This window comes from Anopheles aquasalis, chromosome 2 (genome assembly GCF_943734665.1).
Source record: "Anopheles aquasalis chromosome 2, idAnoAquaMG_Q_19, whole genome shotgun sequence".
NCBI classification, from domain to species: Eukaryota; Metazoa; Arthropoda; class Insecta; order Diptera; family Culicidae; genus Anopheles; species Anopheles aquasalis.
In genome coordinates, this window is record NC_064877.1 from 70,181,664 (window position 1) to 70,204,363 (window position 22,700).

At 50.9% G+C, this 22,700-nt stretch overlaps 1 protein-coding gene across 1 annotated transcript; it reads right to left on the minus strand.

Annotated features, from left to right (window-relative positions):
- Positions 1–17,993: 17,993 nt before the first annotated feature.
- LOC126580972 (protein odd-skipped) lies at positions 17,994–22,002 on the minus strand. Its single transcript, XM_050244344.1, has 2 exons — positions 21,477–22,002; positions 17,994–21,298 (listed from the first exon to the last, which is right to left on the minus strand). The coding sequence occupies exons 1-2, from the start codon at positions 21,583–21,585 to the stop codon at positions 19,464–19,466; spliced, it is 1,944 nt and encodes a 647-aa protein (XP_050100301.1). The 5' UTR covers positions 21,586–22,002; the 3' UTR covers positions 17,994–19,463.
- Positions 22,003–22,700: the final 698 nt, after the last annotated feature.

Sequence of the window (22,700 nt, forward strand, 5' to 3'; positions counted from 1 at the left end):
TAAAACGCATTGTTAAACACCCCAAACGATATCAGATTGTCGTCATTTGGATCTGCAAATAACATTGAATATTAATTGCTTTAAAACACATAACAATTACATTAACATTTGACAGTGTCCTTAGCGAGAAGGAGCAGTCATACATTAGAACATAAAAATGAATAGCAATAAAATCGCCAATAATCCGTATTATGCAATAATCCGTTCTTTTGAATTCTGGTACTAACAGGCGAAACGATTTTCCCAAAAAAAGAACCGGAAATATAATCGTCCCTGACATTGTTTATCATTAAAAAGAATAATAGCCATCAACCAACAAGAAACCGATGTCAAACTGTTACCACCGGATTAAATTTGTATTCGAGTAAGTGTTCTTGACGATCTTCCTTAATTATTTATGTCCTTAAAGTCAGGCTTTCCTGACTAACTCCCCACGAGGAGAATAGCTTAATATGTAATCGCAATATGCAACTGGACAGAATGCTCACATAAATCATCTTTATCCATCAATTGCATTGTGGTAATGGCATAAAATAGACATTCAAAATGCCGGCTATCCATTGGCCTTCTCCTATTGATTATTATTTTAAACACAAAGGCTGTATGTGCACAACGTTTCCTCAAAACCTGTCTTCAAACTTGTCTCCTAAACTCAAGTTGAAATAAAAAAGGGAAAACAATGTCTCCACTCTCCATTAAATATGCTCATCGTCCTCCCGAGCCGGACTTCTAATCACCAACATATCATGTCTAATCACCTCCGTGCTCTCCGCTCGGTCGGCAAACTCAAACGGACAGTTCGGTCTCTGCAGCGCAGTCCCTCACGAGACAAATGTTGTCGGTATATCGGGAACAGAAAAGCGCAGCGGGCATTCCCTGTTCCCAAGCTGCTGCTGCTGCTGCTGCTGCTGCTGCCGTCGATGATGTCCACGGAAGGAGCAGAAAAATCCTTCCGTGGAGCGACCAGAACAACGCCACGGCACATTACGACGTCGATCGTCGTCGACGTCATAAAACCACGAAAATGATGATGCGCGGCTGGACGCGAGCTCGCGAGGAGGTAACAAGCTGCGAAACTCGATTCCTGAGGTCCATCCGAGCGCGGTGCCAGATCATCAGAACCACCAGAACCGGCACGATCGATCCTCTCGCTCGTCCGCTAGATCTCCTTTTGTGGCGCTCTTCCACCGATTGAACCGAGAAATGCTTCGAAACCGATCGGTCCCTTGGCTTGGAAGGCGCCACTGCTCACGTAGCTCCATGGGAATACGGGCCTCCCAGACCCCAGACGGACGGCGGAGCGGCTGCTGGATGATAATTAAAAATTATTAATCACGAGATGGGAGAAAACAACTGTTATGATTTTGATTGCATTAATTCTATGCACCCGGCCCGGCTGTCCCCTCTTGCCGCCAGTCGGCGCCGTCGCTTTTCCGCCTCTTCTGCTGCTCCTTCTGACTCCCAAACCTGCTTTTCCGTTGCTCCCCATGATCGCTCTCTTGCTCTCGCTCACGCTCGTCTACCTCATTCCTGTTCATATTTCCTCCATCTTTATATCCAACATATATTTTTCGGCGACTTTCAAGCGGCAAGACAGCAAACCACAGACACCGCCGCCGCCGCCGCCGCCGCCGCCGCCGCCGCCGCCGCCGCCGCCGCCGCACACATGTTGTGCTCCGGCATCCAGATTAGTTTATGACCGCGAGCACACACGGCGCGCTGCCCCTGGCTGGATCGGCTTCTCGTGCTGATCTCGTGATCACTGCACAATACGACCGAGGGGCCTCCCGTCGAGCCGAAACTCCCGGCCACGGCCACCAACTGCAGCCAAAGTCAGCAGCGTCGGCAGCATCGGCAGCAGCCAACATTGATATGCGTGTAATCGTTAATGACGGCGCTTCAGAAGGCCGCTCCGACGGTCCGAGCGATGATTAGGAGCCACGTGATCGAAAAAAAAATGGACGCCCGCGACCGTGGCCGGAAACTCCGGTGACCGCTGACGATGTAGTGGCGCTCCACCGCTCCAGCAGCTTTTTTTCTTTCTGTCAATGGATCGCCGCAGCCGCCGTCGGAGAGGGAGCACATTATGAATTACGATGCGAGGACCCTATAGTGGTGCCTGGCGGTTCTTCGCCCAAACCAAAGCGGCTGTGGGAAAAGTGAAATCGTTATCGCTGGCTGGCTGGCTGGCTTTCGGGGCGTATCGATCGCTTCTGCGGTGGGCCAGAGACTTGACTTGATTAGAGCTCGATAGAGGCCGACGAGCTGATTGAGGGGGACCCCATGGTGTGACGCCGAACAGTGACCATCACATCAGATTTGCCGCCTCCGTTTCAGTGTAATTATTGATCCTTTGCGCTCCCTTTTGGTGGTTTTTTGAGCCAATGGAAGTCGCTATTCAGTTCAGGAAGCATAGAATGGAACTTTCTCGAATAAGCTGGCCAAGATATTTCACTTTCTTCGGAGCGTTCAGTCCTGCGACAGCCTTCCCGCCCGTCTTGTGCATTCTCTTTGGCTCAGCGTATAATGCACATCCTGCATTATTTATTTTTTCCTAATTTGTCCACAAACCATCGCCAACCTTTCCCAGATCATCGACACCTTCGAGTGTCACTGGCGTGTGGTGTGCGTGCAATTTGTCTTCGCTCCTTAGCTTCTATTCTTCGGTCCCGTTGCGCTTTCTTGCGCCTTGCGTCTAATCCACTGCTCAGTGCGGTGTGATGTTGGTATTCTTGCGGCTTCATTAGTGTCGGCGACCATCGTTAAGCCAGCCACAACAATGCAAAACCATCCTCGAGGTTTCCGCTTTTCATTCACTGAGCACCGAGGCACACTCAAGCCTGCTTGTTTTCAGACCACCACGGCACCACGAACGAGGGCTTTTTGAGGGCCAGTTGTTATGCTGCAGGCGGAGCATAACCGGTCCTTCCTCGTCCGTTTGCTTTTTTAAGCATCGCGAGACGCGGAATGCACGGAAACAATCGACGGGGTGACAATTGCCGACGCCCAGACCAGGTCCGGGGCGTGAGGAAGTCCACATTGACGGTTGCTCATCCGTCAAATTGGCCTGCTGCAGTCCGGCAGGGGCCTCCGGAGGGATTCATTACACGCTCAGTTTCCCATGAGCCGTCACGCACTCACCGTTTATGCTGCTACGATGGTGCTGCTGCTGCTGTTGTTGTCGCATGGTGTGAATCCATGAACTACACACAGCGCGCACACGGCACAGTGATTGAGTGTTTAGGAGCATTACCGAGCACACTTTTGTCCGGTAGGCGGAAAAGGAAAGAAAACAATAGACCGGCTCTGGGAAAGCTCAACCCCTACAGACAAAGTACCTCGAGCTCTCAAAGACACCTCAAAAATGGTCGCCATGTTTGCTGTAAACCTCTTTTAGTCCACCAAAGAAGCAGCTAGATGCTGATCTCGAGCCGGTAGAGAGAAAAAAAACACCATGAAAAATGGTTGTGAAAAATGTAAGCAAATAACTCACTTGCACCAATCCAATGCGTTAAAGCTAATTAATTTGAATCAATGCAACATCATCATCATCGCCGCTGCTGTCATCAACAACGCCCCGTTATTTGCGGTCCAGCGAACGCTCCATCATTCCCAGTGCTACCAACTGCTTCCTTTGCGATGTAATTACACTCTCTCCCTCTCTCTACTGTGGCGGCCACTGACCATATGCTGCTGCGTCCAGTTTGCCACGTGCTTACTGCCATTGGCCTTCCTTCATCAGGGCGTGTAGTAGCCGCCGGCCGCTCTGTTCGCCAAATACCATCTCTTCACTCCAAACCAAAATGGTCCAACCCCAAACACGGCTACCGGAATAATTCAATTTGGGCCACTCCCGTCCCTGGCCACCCTCCAAAAAACCATTCGCCAAAATTTTGTTGCTTCTCCAATGGTTGCAACCGCAGCAGCAGCAGCAGCTGGCAGATGATCAGAGCGAACAGAGCGATCATGTAGCAGATCATGTCCGCACCGACCGCTGCAAGCGTTCCGTGGCGTGGCCGTGCCGTGCCATGGCTTTTGTTTCTTGGGCGCCGAATGTATAATTGTACATCCTGGTCCTGCTCCTGCTCCTGGCCCTCGAGGAAGAACGAAGAGCAGCAACAGAAGCGACGTGAGGCGGCTTTGTGGCGGCTGCAAATGCAAATTAGAAGAACGCGACCAGCTGCATCTGTTCTCCGGGGGCATCCCGGGGCTGACCAGCGCCGAGGGTAGAGGGTAGTCCCTATCATTTGCGAAGAAGGGCACGCGAGCGCCAATCTGGACCACATCCTTTGATGGTATGCAAATCCGTGCGTTTTTTGTCCACGGTGCTTTTTTTGTTCATTCTTTCAGACCCCTTCTTGTGCCGCCCTGGAGCAAACGGGGGTTGGTCCAAGGATGGGTGCGTTGTGTTCGATCTGGGATGGTCTGTGGATGGTCAGTCGGAGCGATGGCCATTACACACAGGCACGGGCAGTCACCGCCGGGAGTGGTGCGATAATGAGATGTTATCAACGGGATGATAATGGTGTCCCGGGAGGTGAGGAACATCCAGTAGCCACACGCCCCCTTTTTGCGCCGACACACCCGTTTTTTCGGTTGCCCGGAGGACATTGCAAAATGGAAGCATCTCGTTTGGGTGTTTATTGCCATATAATGAACGTCGTCCGAGGCATCCGATATGCATCTTAATTGCTTCACAAATTGTCTTCCATAAATCGAGGATTAAACAGTGAGAGGACACGGGCTCAGGGCAGCAAGTTAAGTGCTGTATAAGTGCTGCAGTGTGACTTAGCAACAGCATTCCATCATCAGCGCTTATTGAATAGTTATTCCTCTTAATTCCGCCGGTCCGCTCTCTGAATGGAATAGGATTACAAGGGGAGGGCATTTTTTTTCGTGTTGATCTTCTGCTTAGCAATTGCTCGCAACGAGCGAACACCTTCTCACCGTTCCTGCTAAGAACTTAGGCCATTCTCATCACCGGTACCAGTTCGTTCCCGGGGGGTTCTATTCAACGGCACCAAATCCTCATCTTAGAAACCTTCCAAGGTGAAGTCTCTCTCGGAATGGCTGGAAGTGAGAAATAAATGTCTTCACTTATTGTCTCCAACCTGGTGCCTGGGTGCATTCATCACAATCGAACCCAAACACCAAGCAAGGCGCAAAGCTGCAGGAAAACCCGGTGCAAGGATTACGCTCATCCGGTGAGTGCCACTCCGTTGAATGGCAACACCCGTCCTGGTAATGCACACGAGAACGGGAGACGATTGCCACATAGTTGCACATGGTCGAAGGAAGTGGATAGTGAAAAGAGCAATTACATACCACCGGCAATTGGCAATGGAAGAGATAAGCGGAAGAAGTGGCCAAACTCCTCGGATGGCATTCTTCTCGCTACCACTGCCACGATCAGTAGGGAATTTCATTCTACGGCGAGACCAGAGCCCTGTCTCGACTGGCCTTTCTATGGCCTAAGCTAAGAGACCACGAAACGAAACAGGAATGCGCAACCGTGTACCACGTTGCAAGAGTGGATCACTAGCACCCATACCGCCATTTGATTGCTCGCTTTATGACGCCATAAAGTATGGTATAATGCACAATCCCCGGTAATGAAGAAGTGAATCATTGCGGATTGTTTATGGAATCGCGAGAGGCACAGTAGTAGTGGCGCTGGATGAAACCTCCCGTGGAGTAATTGCAATTGCAAGCTGTTGATTACACTCCGTTGCCGCCGAGATCACACGCTGCACCTTCAATTTCCAGTATCGCAAAGTTAAGTCAACATTTAATTGATGCCACTCATTGTTTGGAGTCTCACACATGAAACAGATCAAAAAGTCCAGAAGTCACGGGATATTATCCCCAAGAAGAAGTGTGCAACTGAGAGCGCCCGAAAAATGACTCCTACAGGAGTGTTCCTGTGCCCCTTAGGCAGCTGATACGGTGCCACGGTACATTCGATTAAAAGGTGCATCGAAGGGAATAAAAACCGACAACACACCGGCTATAGGACCGGGAACAGTCGGAGGACGCTATAAATTCTAATCCCCTTCGTACGCTGCACCGTACGCTTCGATATCGATTAGAAAAGGAGCAAATTGTGCCGTGAAAGGTGTTCCGCTTTATCCCATTCCCGACGTTCCGGGCACGGTTACACGGGTCACCTCTCGATATCCTCGACAATGAACCTGGACATCGACGACGGTCATTGTGGCCAACGGCTAGCAAACAATTCGATGCTAACAGATGTGACCTCGATATGAACATGGTTCGATCAGAAAGGCGAACATCATCTTTCCGAACAATGGTGCCCTCGAAGGGCCAGTTCCAGATTATCCCCCGGGATGTTTTTGGAGAACAGACAAAAGACAGCAGCTCGCTGGTGCTGGCGGGATTGCGTCACCTCGCTGTATCAACAAGGTGTTCGTTTGGAATCGTTTGTATGTTTGTAGAACGCCTCCTACATCAAAAATCCCCAGACCCACGTCCACCTCATCCACTGTTGTCACAAGTAAACAGCACTGAACAGACTTCAAAAGCCGATCCGACAGCGAAACGTACATCAAACGCTTCGTGGTGTGTCCCAGCTCCCTGGAAGCTCCCAGGAAGCTCACCGTTTTCCGGGAATGGACCGCCGGTGACAAATGTTAACAGATTGTTTTACGATTCTCGCGCCTCAAACGCGCTCGCGTGTGTCACGTCAAACACACCCCGGTTAGGGCTTAATGTCTAGCGTCCCTGTGTAAGATTAGCTAACGTCTCTATTTCTGTTAAACATCGCCGGCACTGCTTTGAAAGATCTAATTGCTTCTCGGAAGCGCGGTGCCGTGCGAAGCGCTCGAGAGCGAATCTCCTCGGGAACTTCTGCCTTCTGCCGGCTTATCGCCGAAAAGGTCGCGTCGTGAATCGGGCGTGATGGCGATGGAATGGCACGTAATTTGGCAAAGAACGCTGACACGGCTGCCTGATTACGAGAGATGGCCACTGGCGCTTCTCCCACAATTAAAGCGCAATCAGCAGCAGCAGCAGCAGCAGCAACGGTAACAGCGGCAGCAAACGATCCGTTTCACGTTCGCGTGAAACCTCCAGCACGGCAATGGCTCGTCAAAGCGTTTCGCGTGCGCGGCGACTTCATGGGGTATGGCTTCATAATCAGGCATAAACCATTTCCTCCCCCCCGCGGAACACACACGGTGGCCATTTCGCTGCCTCACGACGACGACGACGACGACGACGACGATTCGATCCGATTCGCTTCCGCGCTAAAAGGACCAAGTCATCCTCCTGGGAAGGGTGGGAACGCTGAGGCAATTAATTAGTGCCAGCCGGTGCGACAGGACACTTTGACACTTTGAGCGCAGGGGGGCCTTAACCTTTCGAACGTGATACATCGGACCACGGCCACGACGTTGAAGCACGACGTTGAAGCCTCCTGCCAGCGTCTATTCGCGGCTGCTTCTAATGACTGCGAGGGCACCTTTTAACGGGAGGAAGGTGCCAAGCCACGAGTGTAGTCTAGTGGAGGTCCACACTGGGTCCAGTCCAGTCGGACGGTCCAGTGTCGATCGCGTGACACCAGCGCCTCCTCCATCGCCAGAAACCATTAGGGGGCGATAATTGTTATAATAAAACTGCTATTTAACACTCATAATGACAAGCCACAAACCATCGGCCCACCCGGCACCACACCACCACGCTCCACCTCTGGCTCCTTCCTCTCCTCCTCATCTCCCACCCGCTGGAACCGATCGATTATGCCCGGTGTTTAATGCCAATGAGCCGCTTACACGAGGAAAATGATCTTTAATTATGGGCATGTCATGGTCGCCGTGCTCGCCATTGTTGTTGTCATGCGTGGCTCGCGCCTCGCGGCCGTTTAATCTAACTCTTTTTATTTTCCTTTTATTCTTCCTCCCTGTCCACCCCTTTCCTTTTTTTAATACCATGTTTTCTGTCCGAACGAGCCCCGCGAGCACGAGCTAAATGATGAGCTCTATCTCTCTCTACTCGGCCTGGTCGCATGCCGAGGACGGAGTATGTGTGGTCTCCCACCGAATGGTGTGCCAACGGAGGTGTCAACTGACTGACCGAGCGCCAGCGCAACACGAACCCGCTGGAGGAGCTAATCTATGGAATCGCTTAAGCCACGAGTGAAATTACCACCCGGCGGCCACAATGGGCACTACGGGTGGCCACTACCAGATTTAGCTGGGCGCGCCTGCACGCTCAAAATGGTGTGACCGATAGGGCAGACGGACACGCGGTCGGGTCGGTCTATCTTGATGTCAACGCGGCGCACTTTACTAATGGTGTTTCTGGTGGTTATTGCTCGTCCACAAGGGTCCACAAGGGCCCCGCAGAATGTGCGGCTTAATGTCAGCGAAGAATAACGTGCGGAGTACACAGGAGATCCACCCACAGGATCGTTTTGGTCGTATCAATGACAAGATGTTGAGAGCGAAAGGAGAGGATCAGTTTAATGGCACTGTGCACGGTGTTTACGGCCATCGAAAAGAACGATAAGTGCGAGCTAATGATTTTGTCGTAGCAAGACAAAGGCTCTTAAAGATGTGTCTGACGATATGATAGTTCACTTTGAAGAGAATTTGTGGCGTGTTATGACAGTTTAAATATGTCCAACATGGCTGTGAGGTCACGGGATTTGAAGAGCAAGGTCGTTTAACGAAAGTTCAAGGATTTTATTTCTCTTTTGATGCCAATAGAAGATAGTATGAAACGAAAAAATGAGGGAGTGTTTGAGCATAAAGTATGATCGCCTAACCTAGTCCACATTTTAGGATGAATATAGAAGTAACAGTTGCTGCTAATCAAATAATTATTTATAATATTGTTCCGAACCGACTAGCAAAGCTTGTGAAATTTTTAATAAACTTTAACTAATTTGTATCCTTTAAAATAAAATGCATTTGAGAAGTGTATGTTGAGAATCATTATATTTAACCGTATGTTTGCCAAATTTCAACCATTTTCAAGATAAATATTTAATTCTAATCTACGTAAAGTCTTTCTCCAACCGTAGTAATTTATTCAAAGAGTAATATTCTCGATAGAGTTCCATATAATTTTTCCTTCCAAGAGTTGGCTCTCTACGACTTTCAGACAGTCCTGCCTGCCCAGTGAATGCCCAGTGAAGACAGAATAGTGTCTTGCAGCTTATATGCTATGCTGTACAGCAAACGTTTATTCAGGTAAAAAGCACTACATCTTAGCTTGAGTCGCTGGTTTCCTTTAAAACGATTTTCCACAGCTAGAAATAAGTCAATGCAAAACGACACTTTGTTGTTCCTTTGAAGTAATATTATAAATCCGATGAGTGTTCAGGATTATGCTGGTGAACATTTTATGAGCATGTATTGCAAGATCAAAGCATCTCGCGCTCTAGCTACTACCAGCAACTTCATCTTACATTCCTGGCAATCGTACACCCTGAATCTTCCTAAATGCGATGATACTCTATTTCTTTATTGCTTGTGGTTCAACTGAATGAAAAATCTATCATAAAATCTCATTAACATTGCCGGTAGTGGACGAACTCACGCAAACACGACCTCATTCATATCTTAATTACGCGTAAACCTGAAGGGTTTCAACTGCTATCCTCAATCGTCCTCGCTCTTTAATAATTAGCATAATTTATCGGCACGCACCGGACATCAAACCTGCCCAACGGCCGCCCGATCAATCGATCAAGATGCTAATCAAGGAGAGGCCAGGCGTGCGCGCGATCCAACACACAGGAAGCAACTCATAAACTGCTCCAAATTACCAACACGCAACCGCCCGACGCACCGCCGACCAGCGTGGAGAGATTAATTGAAACGAAACAACCAATCAGCGGCCGCAAACAGTGATTTGCCTTGCGGCGGATAATAGAGTTCCATAAACGGAAACTGAGTGGAGCTTTTCTTCCGACAAAAGACGAATTCATTGATAGAATGACGATGATCTTTGTATGTCGATCAGCCCGTTCCGGAAGGGGTTTTATGGTTGCACCAATTTGTCCAAACAACCAACTGTCCACCGTTAACCATCGGCGGATCAACAACAAACGAGGGACTCTAGGCCACCGTAACCGTAGCTGCCGATCGTGCGACCGCGACTCACGCGATTGATGAATTCATTAGCCCCACTGACATAAACGATGCTCATCATCATCATCGTCGTCCTTTTTGCTTTACTGCCACGAAAGGGAGGGATCACCCAGGCATCCCTAGTTCGCACGCAAAAACGGATAGCTTCCCCGGTGGCGAATTGGTTTTTGATTTACCTCACAGTGGCGCTACCGCAGGACACTCCGCTGAGGATCCTTTCTGCGGATCCCTTCCCAGCCCCCGGGGGGGGGGGGGGCATCGATGACGGATGACGGATTGATGGGTGTCTGTCGCCGGGACCGAGGTGATCCGATAAATTGCCGAATTGCCAACATGCAAGATTGCTCATCACGGAAGCGAAACCCCCTCCGGGCGAAACGATCCACATTCGACAGCCACTGGCCTCGCTGGGTGTGATCACGGTTGCACGCAAGGACTTCCCTTTCCCCAGGCCCAGGGTTTTTGCTACTTCGCTGCCCAACATCAAACGAATTTTCGAATGACTGGTTCGACATGGATCGCGATCGAAAAAGATGCCGCTGCTTTTAGGTCGTCCTCATCTTTCGATAGCGTCCTTGGGTGGGGCTACTTGGGATTATGACAGAGGCTGGGCTGGGAGAGATAGAAGGAGAAGGTTTTGGCTGCAGGGTTCGTCGCGGAAATCAAAGCCATTTACGGGACGCCACCAAGACGCTCCGTCCTGTGGAAACGGTTTCGGTTTCGGAGGAGAAATTAAGATCAAATCACCACTCATGAGCTGTAATTAATTGCTCATTAGAAAAGCACCCTGTAGAGAGAGAGAGAGAGAGAGAGAGAGAGAGAGAGAGAGAGAGCGGTATTGAGCCCTGTCGAGCCTTCTTCTGGTAGCCATGGCTCGCAAACGGTTAACGATCTTCGCCGCTGCAATGTTGCGATGCTTGAGAAACGTGCGTCCGTTGGGCTTTCGATGATCTCACGTGTTGTTGCTTCGTCTTCTTGCCTCCAGAGAGGAAGGCTACGGTCTGTGGCCGGCGTTCTAAGGGGCGTGCTGCGGTGGTTTGCGCTTCGCTACGTCCGCTGCGATGATGGTTATTTAGGAAAACACATCATTTCACAGCACCGCAGCTCCGGTGCTCCCCCCCGGAGTCCTAATCTCCGTCCAACTCGGCTGGTAGACCACGCGGCGGTATGCTGGCGCCAAGGCTGGAATGGATTCAGGAAATCGTTTCAGCTTCTCGCACCAAACAATTAAACCACGGCAGCAAGCAGCATCCTTTTCACTTGACCGGAATGGCATTCCACTTCGGCACTTTATGGAAATCGATCAAAAAAGGATCCCGGAGCAAGGTAGCAAATTATGTCCAATGCGACGTTCCCGGACAACCCGGAGGTGGAGGAGTCATTTTCAATCAAGCGAATTAATATAATAAACACGTTTAACGCACTTCCCTGTACTGCTGGCGGAACCGCTGCCATTCCAGACGATGAGCGACCACGATGATGATGATGATGATGACGGTGTCGAGTGGTCGAGTGGACGAGTGTTGATTTGCTTTCGGAGCGATTTGGATGCATTCGCTCGCTGCATCGCCTGCACGTCGTTCAGACTCAATCGCTGCCCTGATCCCTGATGTGTTTCTGTATGTGTGCGCATGTGTGCGTTGTGATGTGATCCTCCCTTCATCCTTCTCCGGCCTACCGACGTCGTCTCCACTCCGTCGCCGATCGACCATAACCTTTAATTAGTGTTAATTTTTTGGGTCATTTTTAGAATCGAAAATGATCCGCAGTCCCGGGCAGTCCCGAGATTAGGCGGGCGGGCGGGCGCAAAAGGTTACCCAAAAACGGTTGCGTCGCCAGTCGCCGGTCACACAAATCGGTGCTGTGGCGTACCCCCGGATGGGTCTATCCGATGGTCATTTTTCATCTTCCAGCGAGAAGGGCCCCTCCGAGACTCCGAGGTCGCGGCTCTTCCCCATGCATGATTGGCTTCCTCGAGTTTCGACCTTCGGCCAAACCAGAACGCGCTTTGTGATCTGCTCCGATCTCAAAAACCCCCGAAATCTGGACACGGACCACGAGCAGGACGAGGAGAAGAAGGAGAAGCAGGAAGAGAAGGAGAAGAAGCCCGGCCCCTGCAGTCCGACCGTAAGATCAAGGCGGTAATCATGCAGAAGCCGATCCTCCGACGCATTCTGCAGGCATTCCGGGCCACTCTTCTGGCCCTGCTCGCCCTCCGTTTCGCCAGCTCGCCCGATTTGTTTTCCCATTTTAGCCGGCCCGAGGTTTGACCGGAGCCTCCCCCGAAACCCCGATAATGATACGTTCGCGCGAGCTCGCCGAGCGGTGATTGCGCGCGCTGGCTACTCTGGGAGTCCGCGGTCGGATCAGGTTTAACATGCCGTGGGTTCCAATATGGAAATCGTGGAACAACACCGGGCTAGGGCGTGGGAATTTATGCTTTTTGCTGCCCCGTGGTCCCCGCATGATAAGCCGTGGAGCCGTCGAAAGGACGAAAGGAAGATGCTGCTGCTGCTGCTGATGATGATGATGGCGATGGTTCGTCGGAGGCGTCGTTTGCGACCGCGCTTTGGCTTTTTTTTTTTTTGGGGTGGTGGGAATCGCGCGATTCTCCCGCATGCAGACGGCTGGCGGACGGATACTCGCGGGTGTTGCGGCAGGAATGTGGTTCGATGATTGAACCCCGGTGCCTCACTGGGTTTCGTTCGCGGTGGGCTTACCGGGGAACGGTGACCATGGGCGGCATTCTTGGGCGTAGATTGCATTCCTGAGCGGACACAGGCGATGGAAGGCGTAACTGAGTTGTGGCAGATACTGGTGCAGGCGTGTTGATGGCGAGAAGGAGGTTATGGAAAGGGAGGATTTAGATCATAATGGCCAAGGTTTGCAAATGGCGTCCTTCGAGCTGCCCTCAGTGCTATTGGAAGTTCACTTTTAGCTACAAAATTGGACGAAATAGTTCTTCTAAACTAAAGAAAATTTCAAATACAAAGGAGGTTTGTTTCGAGAAATTGTCCTCTCTTTATTTTATGAAATGAGGTCACTTTTAAATGTAGTAATAATCTCCTAATTTGACAGCTTCACGGTGGTGTCTCGGAGCATCGGTCACCTGTCAGGTGGATGACATTCCCATTTCAAAATGGCACCAGAAGGACTTCATCAGTTTGATTTCGGTTAATAGTTCGGTTATTAGCGGGAATTAGAAATGTTGCTCGTAAGAAGTAGACCCGCATCACCACATGTCTCATCCTAAAATTTTGCATGCAGACCCAGCTGCTCTCCGGCTCGTGCTCTCAAAGTGCCCTCAAGGCCCGCTCCCTCCACCCGAAAAGTGTTGACTATTGAATGCCTTTCTACGCCCCAGAAACCTATGATTAGGAGCCGTAACCTTCGGGGAGCCTTCGAGACCTCGCACGCCGATATAGCGCCCGGCAGATGCAACATAACTCATCATCATCTGCCACCATCTGCCACCAGTTTCGATGCGGACCCAACGAAGGATACCTCCACGCGTGCGGAATCGAATTCCTTGGAAACTAGTCACTGTCTGACCCTCTTTCTCCCTTTCTCTCTCTCTCTTTTTCACTGTCTTTGGGACACTTTACTTCATCATTCCCCTGCCAACGTAATCGTAACCTTCGCAAAAATTTGACCGCAACTGTCTGCGAATTTCGCGATCGAACCGAACGCTCGACAGCACCAGACAGGCACCATCTCGTTGCTGGGTCTGGACTTGGTCAGCTTTGGACACTGACATTCGGAAAAGGGTTGCTGTTCCCTCGGCCTCCCCAACGCCGCCCCCCGACAGGAGAGTTTTAATTAAAAGCAAGACGTGAAAGCGAGAATTTCCTAGGAAAGTCCGCCCTAGGGACCGCGCCCAGCCGCGCTTTCTACGCCGCCGAGAACCGTTTTCGCAACGCAACCGTTGCAGCAGGTATCCTTGCCCTGCTTTCACGGAATTCCGGCTCGAGTTTGGAGATTAAATTTATTGGATTCGCCGGGACCACGGATTCACGCCACTAATCGGTGTGGCCACGGTACCGGAGCGGCCATTGGACGCGAGGGGGTATTTGGGGGATGCCGAACGGCCGCTCGCAGCTCGCAAACTCACAACCGAGTACCGATTTTCCCACCGTAACTAATCACGTAATTAAGGCAAATTGGAATCCCAATCTGGGCCGACTCTGTGTATTTGTGTGTGTTTTGTTGAGAGAAAGGTAAAGGTAAACGGCAGGACTGGGCAGGAAGGGTCGCGGCCTCCTCGAAAAAAGGTCCCCTCAATTCAAAGCGCGATCGTCGACAGTGATCGCCGAGATGGCGGATGGTGGATGCGCGGCTCACGATCGCTCCTGACGCACCTGACAGGATAATCTCGATCTCGTCCGGATGATGATGATCACTGCTCGATGGCCGGCCGATGTCTTTCGTTTGATGGCGATTTCCTTTCGTTTCTTTCACTTCGCATCCCTCGTTCATCACAAGCGGACCGATCATTGGAGGCCAAGGGAAGAGACAGAGAGCGGGAAAGACAAACACGAATTAAACCATTGACACCGGGCATGGGAAGTCTAGTGATTGTGCGATCGAGAATGCTGCATGCTGAAACTGACAACCAGCTTTTCCGCCGATCAATTGTTTGAAAATTTGAAAATCGTTCCCCATCCTGCCGAAAATTCGCAAAGAATTCGTCTGCGATCGCTTAGAACGATGATCCTCTTTCCCCTGGTGATCGTGCCGAACGATCGTGCATTCTAAACAGTGCTAAACGTTCCACCTAACGCAGTGTTTCCGAGGCCCCTAAAAGCGGACTCAGGCTCAGGGAGACCAATTTTCATATCACAGCATAATCACAGCACGGTTTGGCGCTGAAATTATCATTAATTGGGGCCGAGCGTTTGTCCTGGAGTGAATCATAGTGATCATGTCAGAAAGAAATTTCATCCACCGACGGACCGATCCAGTGAAAGATGGCGTAGTGTTTGGAGCGTTTTTTTCGACGCAGCTCGATAATAAATTTAATTAAGCCAGAATTTAGCCAACAGACCGGAGGTCCGGCCCAGACAGCATCCATCTAACAAACGGCCGATCCGAATTGCATCCACGATCGACATCACCGGGGCCCTTTTTTGGTCAGTCTCAGGCGGATCAAAGCCAGCCGGATCACCGGGGGACGGCTTGATTGATAGCGTCTAGCAGCAGCAACGCTCCAATCTGGAAACACTGCCTCGCATCAATTGCCAAATAGCGGTGCAAGATTGCAAGACTGCAACGGGGGGTTTTAATTCGCCATGATCCCCCCAAACCCGACCGTTTCTGGGAAATCAATCACGGCGCGTCGTTCCGTCTCTCCTGTACGCAAAACAGACGATCGCGAAACGCGGACGTCTTTGGTCAATTGTGATTAATGTGATTGAAATGGACGGAACCGCAAGAGAGTGGTTACGGTTTTCGGTGGAATTCGGTGGAAAAATATATAACTCCATGATGCTAGTCCCACGAGGACTACTACGGTGCGAAACCGGAACGGACACTCCCAATGAATCGCGCCACAGATCATCGGCAGGTGCCATGCGGATTTCATTCATCCATTCCAGCAGCAGCAGCAGGGATGAAGGATGTCCAAAGGCACTCCGGATTGGATTCAAACTTTGTTACACAAAAATGCTATCCACTGCCGTCTCCGAGTTTGACTGTCTACTGTTCCGTCCGTCCGTCTGGCATCTCGCGTCTTCAATCATAAAACCACCAAAGAACCCCGGTTCCAGATGGCTAGTTCGGGTTCGGTTGCAATAATTATAACTCACGTATTTGGAAGTAGGTAGTGGAACGAAATTATAGGTTCCGTTTAAGGGGCATCCGTGGGTATGGCCACTACCTGTATTCTTCGATGTTGACGAGTTCAAACCCATCCGATACGTTTTTTTCCGGTTCGATCTCACTTCCGTTTTGCGCTTAATTGGGGGCCCCCGGTGAGGGATTTTTTGGCTGGGAAATTATTAAAATCAATATTATCGAACCGAACCGCTCGGTTCCCCGCTCTCTGGCCCGGTCGGTACACATCTCGTCCCAAAAGTCCCACTTCTGCTGGTGTCATTACGCCCATCTAGAGGACTTCGGCACCGGTTGTTTCCGGAGCGGATTCTCGAGCGGCAACGAGATGAAGGATGATGAACGGTGACTGTCAGCGACGGGGCTCGCGGACTAATCGCCATCAAAACCCCGTAATTAAAACTTTAAAATCCCGCTCAGATCCGGGGAACGTTCCCGAGGGTTCGACCCAGGTACCAGACGCTCGGTCTGATGATAGTCACGGCCAGGTAAGTAGATTTTTCGACTGAACCGCACGGGGTTTTTAAGGGATTAACAACAAATGTGACGAATACACGCTAATCCATCGATCGGTTCGCTGTCTATCTAGGGCTTCTCATTTGTGCGACCCCAGGAATTCCCTCTTCAGTTGACGGTTAGTTTCTAGTTTAATCAGAAACCATTTGAGAAGCATCCGAACCGATCGAACGAACGAACTCACGGTATTTACCAACGAGGCATAATATTGGCTCTTTGGTTTGGACTGCTCCCGACCTCTCGCTGGCACTTTGGTAGCGACAAACCACACCATCGACGCCTCAAATAATCATTTCTAAAGGTCAGTGGAGTCGTCGCCCTACGATCCTGGTTCGAAACAGCGTCTACACTCGCTTTCGACTGCTCGCTGACGGCTTATCGCTACTTTCAGCAATCTGGTCTGACCGTTGCATTCCCCCATTAAGCGAGGCACTTTCTTCCTAGGGGCATTGGTGGATTGGTAGCAACGAGGACGTATTTACAACCGTACTTACTACCGTTTTGCCAAACAACAGCTGTATCGTCACTATTTGCCACCCAACGATGGCGACGTCATTGAGATTTCGAGTTTGTGGCTACTTCGTGTCACTGCTGAGTTGTGCCTCCGCTGTGCTACATTTCGGTCGCCTGTTCTTATCAATCCGTGACTCCACTTCTTATGTCCGTGACTCCTAATCAGAGCAGCCGAAAGAGTTAAGGTCGATTTAATTTTAGCTGCTGGAGTGTTACTGATGGAATAACGGACTGTACAATGCCATCCAGCTTCTGCTTTGTGCAGTGCGATTCATGGAATATTAATGATGTCAACGAATGCGAGCGCATGCGGAACAGATTCTTGCTCTCTTGCCCGAGACGGCAAAAAGGGATTCCAAAATCCCGTTGCCAAAAAGGAATCCCGGTGTGTGAAAGCTTCATCGAAAGCTTCCGCGGAATGCGAAAAGTTTGCGTCAGGAGCAATCAGGGCGCTCATGCGCCACGGGACGCTGTGATATTATGTTGATCGAAAGCTGATATCAGAACTAGAATGCCGAGTCATCTGGTGGACGAAGGAACGATTGCCTATATGTTTCCGGAACTCTGTTTTGAACGTTCCATCGGATTAGAAACTACAATTCCAATTGTTCCATATTAATTTACAATCCTTCGGCCATGGTGCATGCTACTATACTAACTAAATGCATAAACCTTTACGAAACATTAAATATACCGTATGATACACTATAAGTGCTATTATCGAACAATAAGATGTGAAAATTGATAAAACCAAATAAACAAATAAACAAATCAATGCAGCGTTTGGAAACAAGGTATTGCATTATTGTAGCATTATTGTATTAAAGGTTGAATATTTAAAGCAATCCAGATCCAATTCCGTTTTTTTAAGCATTTCCTCAAATGCAAAACTGCTTCCTGAAAAAAAATATTCATACAAACCGGATCATGATCTGTTTTATGCACCAGCCATTTCTTTCATTCATCCACCATCCTTCGCCCGGGAACAAAGAATGCAATCACAGCGTCAAACGCAGAGGGTTAAATTAGCGTGAGACACAGTACTGTGCTCTCGCCTAGCGCTATGAGTTTGCTGAATTTTATTTATCATTTGGATCCGCTCTCTCACCAATAAGTTACGTTTGTGTACTTCTACGTATGGGTATGTGTCTGGTTGCTTACGTGGCTACGATACTAAGAGCTAGTGAAGGTAGTTTGGAAAACGCTTAAATGCTAAAAAACATAATGTACATCAATTGTCACTAATTTCCGGTGCCATTACCGGACTGGTCACCTCCTCCGTTCTCGCCTCGTCCTTATCTACATATCATCGTTGTCCTATGATCATTCTATCAACACTACAACTATTGGACGCTAGTTAGTAGCTATGCGTTATGTGTGTTTGGTGTGCGCTTACTTGAACCCTAGTGTGTTGACGGTGAGATCAGTTTCAAATACTATCCGGTTCTGATGGAACTGCAAAAGATCACCAAGGGAAGGGACCAAATTATGCTGCACTGGGCTGATGGTACCTGGCACCACGTCTGGAACTTCGCCGGCGATCATAAACAACACAATGGCCTGCACGTTCGACCCCTAACACCGAAGCGGGTATAGCCCTGGGGATCGTAACTCTCGCTCGCTCAATAATAGCCGTACACGCGTCGTCCTGCCACCAAGGGCCAACAATAAAGCTCTATGTGTGTGTTTGTGTGTCTATGTATGTATGGACCCTCCCGACGACGGCGACGACGACGGGTTCGCAATAATTAGTAACTCATAAAAACAAATAGTCAGTCTTGGGTCAAACACACGATCACAGCATCAAGCAGGCCAGGCATGCAGCAACCCCCCAGGATTGCCGGCAACATAAGGGTGGTGCGTGCGTGCGTGAGTCTGGTGTGTGTGTGTGTGGCGAGGAACTGATCGTCGCGATCACCCTTCAAATTGCGATCTGTGATGCGATGACGGTGCGATGGTGGCATGGTAAAACAGTTAAACATTACTCTAACTGCAACATGCACCCACCCATGCAGCCTCTCTCGCTCTCTCTCTCTCTCTCTCTCTCTCACTCTCTCTCTCTATCTGTTCCTTCTCTTCTTTGGTTCGCTCTCCCTGCATTCCCTGTGTGTCTGCCCTCATTCGATTGTTTTATGGTAAATTACATCTGTTTGGTTGTAATTATGGCTCACTTTCTGCTTCTCTCCTTTTTCTTTCTCTCTCTCCCTCTCTCACTCTCTTTCTTTCTCTCTCTCCCTCTCTCACTCTCTTTCTTTCTCTCTCTCTCTCTCACACATCAGAAATTGATCTGAAATCCACGCTACAGGACCTTACCCTAACCTAGCGAAGCCATTGGAATGCATCATTTGGCGCGATCTTTCGACTTTTCCTTCTCTCTCCACCTTAAAGAGACACCCTGACCGACCCGTGAACACAGCATCAACGATAAGGAACATCACACACAACCTCCTCCTCCTCTCCCTCCTTCCCAACCTCCCTTTCCTAGACTCCTTATCGCTGCATTATCTCATCGATCGAGAAGCCGAGCGAACGCTTTGGGACCTTGGGTTCCGGTGATTCCGATGCGGTTCCCCCCGCCTTCGATGGTGTCGTCACGGTCGTCGTTACGGTCGTTGTCGTCGTTGCCGTTCTAGGTGAGGTTGCGCTCGATCCACGATGGCTCAACACGGGCGTATGATGCAGCCCGGCATCCAGCAGCAACATCTGACGCACATCGGCCATCATGCCAGCGCGTCGCTCCAGATCGTCAACATCATCGTCGACCTCCTCCAGCTCCAACTCTTCATCTTCCTCCTCATCCAGGACCCCCTCCTCGTCCTCCTCTTCCTCTTCCATCTCTGCCAGCGCACGGCGTTCCTCCTCTTCCTCTTCATCCTCGAAATCATCATCGACGATGATGTCCTTCTCCTCATCATCCAGCTCATCCTCTCCCTCCGTCGATCCGTTCGAAGACTTTTGTGACAGATCGAGCGCTGGGGCACCGTGCACCGGGTGCCTTACTCCTCCTTCCAGCATCCCCGGGAGACCGCCATTCGAAGCAGCCAGTAGTAGCTGGTGTTGCTGGTGTTGCTGCTGCTCAGCAGACTGTTGCTGCTGCTGCTGCTGCTGCTGCTGACCTGCCGCAACCATCGCGTGACTCTGCATGTGCGTCTTGAGGTTCGCCCGCTGATTAAACGTCCGGTTGCAGATGGTACACTTGTGCGGAGCTTCCTCCAGGTGCGTCACCTTGTGGACGGCGAGGGTACGCGATTGGCAGAAGCCCTTTCCACAGTCCGAACACTTGAACGGTTTCTCCTTCGAGTGGATGTACCGGTGATCGCGCAGATGATCCTGCCGGCGGAACGCCTTCCCGCAGATATCACACGAGTATGGCCGCTCGTCGGTGTGCGTACGCTCGTGGATGAGCAGATTGTAGGACTTGGTAAACTGCCGATTACAGTACTTGCAGATGAACTGCTTTTTGGGACGCGAACTGCCGCCGCCACCAGCACCGCTGGAACCGGAACCCTGGCCGGTGTGTAGCTTCATCGCGGCACCGAGCGGACGGCCAAGCAGCGCGTACGGATGCGGATGATGTGGATGCGGATGATGATGATGTTGGTGCGGATGATGATGATGATGTGGATGATGCCCGACGACCGGTCCGACATGGTGATGGTGCGGATGACCGTGCGGTCCCGGGGCTAACCGTTGCTGGTAGAGCGCCGCATTGCGGATCCAGTGCTGCATGAGGGCGGCATGTGGGTGAGCGTACGCGGCGGCGTTCGGTGGTAGACCACCGGTGGCGCTGGCAGCGGTAACGGCGGCTGCTGCGGCCGCTGCTGCTGCTGCCGCCGGATGGTAACCGGTTTGCTGTAAATGTTGCTGCCACAGGCGTTGTTGTTGCTGCTGTTGCTGTTGTTGCTGCTGGTAGAGGAATGCGGCCTCGATGGGATTCGCCGTCGGCGAAGTCACGACCCTTTGCGATGACCGCTGCGAGGGTTGCTGTGCTGGCACGAATGCGCTCACTGCCGGCGTATCCTGGACCGGGGATCGTCTCTGTTGTTGCTGTTGTTGCTGTCCTTGGCGCATGATGCTGCTGTTGGGGCTGCTGCTGTTGCCGGCGATTGTCCGCGAGCGCTCCATCTCGTACTGATAGGGATGGTAGTGATGGGCGTGCAGGACGTGCGAGCGTGGCGCTTGCTGTGTTTGTGGTGGTGAACCCGTCCGCAGCAGCACCGTGTCTTCGGTGGGTGTGTGGGGTGGCGTGAGGATCGGTGACACCGTGCCCGTCGCCACACCCGGTTCCTGTTTCACGTTCGCGAGCGTAAACTCCGACGAAAAGTCTAATCATGCACCAGAGAGAGAGAGAGAGAACGGAAGAGAGAGAGAGAGAACCAAGAGATAAGCACAAGTGGTTTGGAGTTAGCTTCCGCTTTTGGAACCCCTTTGGCGCTGGGGACAAAGGCACTAAATGCACACTCACGAGGGTGGGCGAAGGGGTCGTAATATCAAGAAACTTACCTGGAGATGATCGCGAATGTAGCTCCTCGATGCTGATCTCACTGCACGACGACAACGAAGACGACGCTGATACTGGTGCGACCCGCGGTGCGATCGATTTTACCGACATTTTACCAACAAACAAAGGGCCACCCAAAGGGTCCCAGTCGCACAACACTCAACAATCGAAAAAAAAACGGGCGCACAATTTTAACAATGTTTCGTTAGTTCTTCTCTAGCAGCACACGGGATCACTTGGCCTCCCTTTGGGCTTACGACTTTCACTGCGTCTACTGTCACTCCTAGCAGCCACTGTAGGCTTCAGATTGTTTTTGCTCCACGAAGTGCGTTGCTGATAGTCCCCCCCCCGGCACTCGCACACGAGTGTGTGCTATCAGATAGTAGCACAAGCACGCACGCAATCACTCCACTCACTCTTCGCAACGGTCGCTGCTACACCACCATTCACTTCGACGCTCGATGGCACACTGACGACGGTCGCAACCTTCACAATCCGGTTCACATGTGTGATGCCCCTCGCACACTGTCAATTAGCTTCTTCGGGGGTTTGATCACTTGGCCGACGTCGTCGTCGTCGTCGGGGGACGGAGCAGTAAAAAAAAATGTATAGATAGAAGAGGCGCGTTGTGCACCGTTCCGCTGTCTGCGCTTAAGTGAACTACCGATCGGTGAGTCGTCCAGTGAATATCCTTTTTTTGTCAGCTAGCCACCGAACCAGCAGCAGCAGGACCAGCAGGACACTCGTGCCTTCCCTTTCTCACTTCGCTCGGACTGTCCTTTTTCCAGGGATCGGCCAGAAGCCCAGAAGCTCGTACAAACACAGACACACTGTTGCAAGCACAGTACAAGTGTGGGTGTGGGTGTTGAGCGAACGAGGACGAACGAGCGAGGACGAAGACGAGACGAGCACGAGGATGAGCGAGTGAGCGAGCGAGCGAGAAGCGGAAGTTGATGTTTAGACAACAAGTTGTCGGTACAAAGTGCTTCTTCGGAGAGCTGGTCGCTTCTCTGGAAGCTGATGATTCGGGTTGCGCCGTGGCTCCCATTCTACGTTCCACGTTCACCGCGATTCGATGTGCTGCGATGTTTTATGCTCGAAAACATCGAGTGGGCCGAGCATGCGGGCAGCGCTGTGATTGGCCGAGCTGGTGATGCCGAGAGGTAGAGAGAGAGAGCAAGATGAGTTTGTTTCGTTCTAGCACAGGAAAAACGATTCCCTCGCGC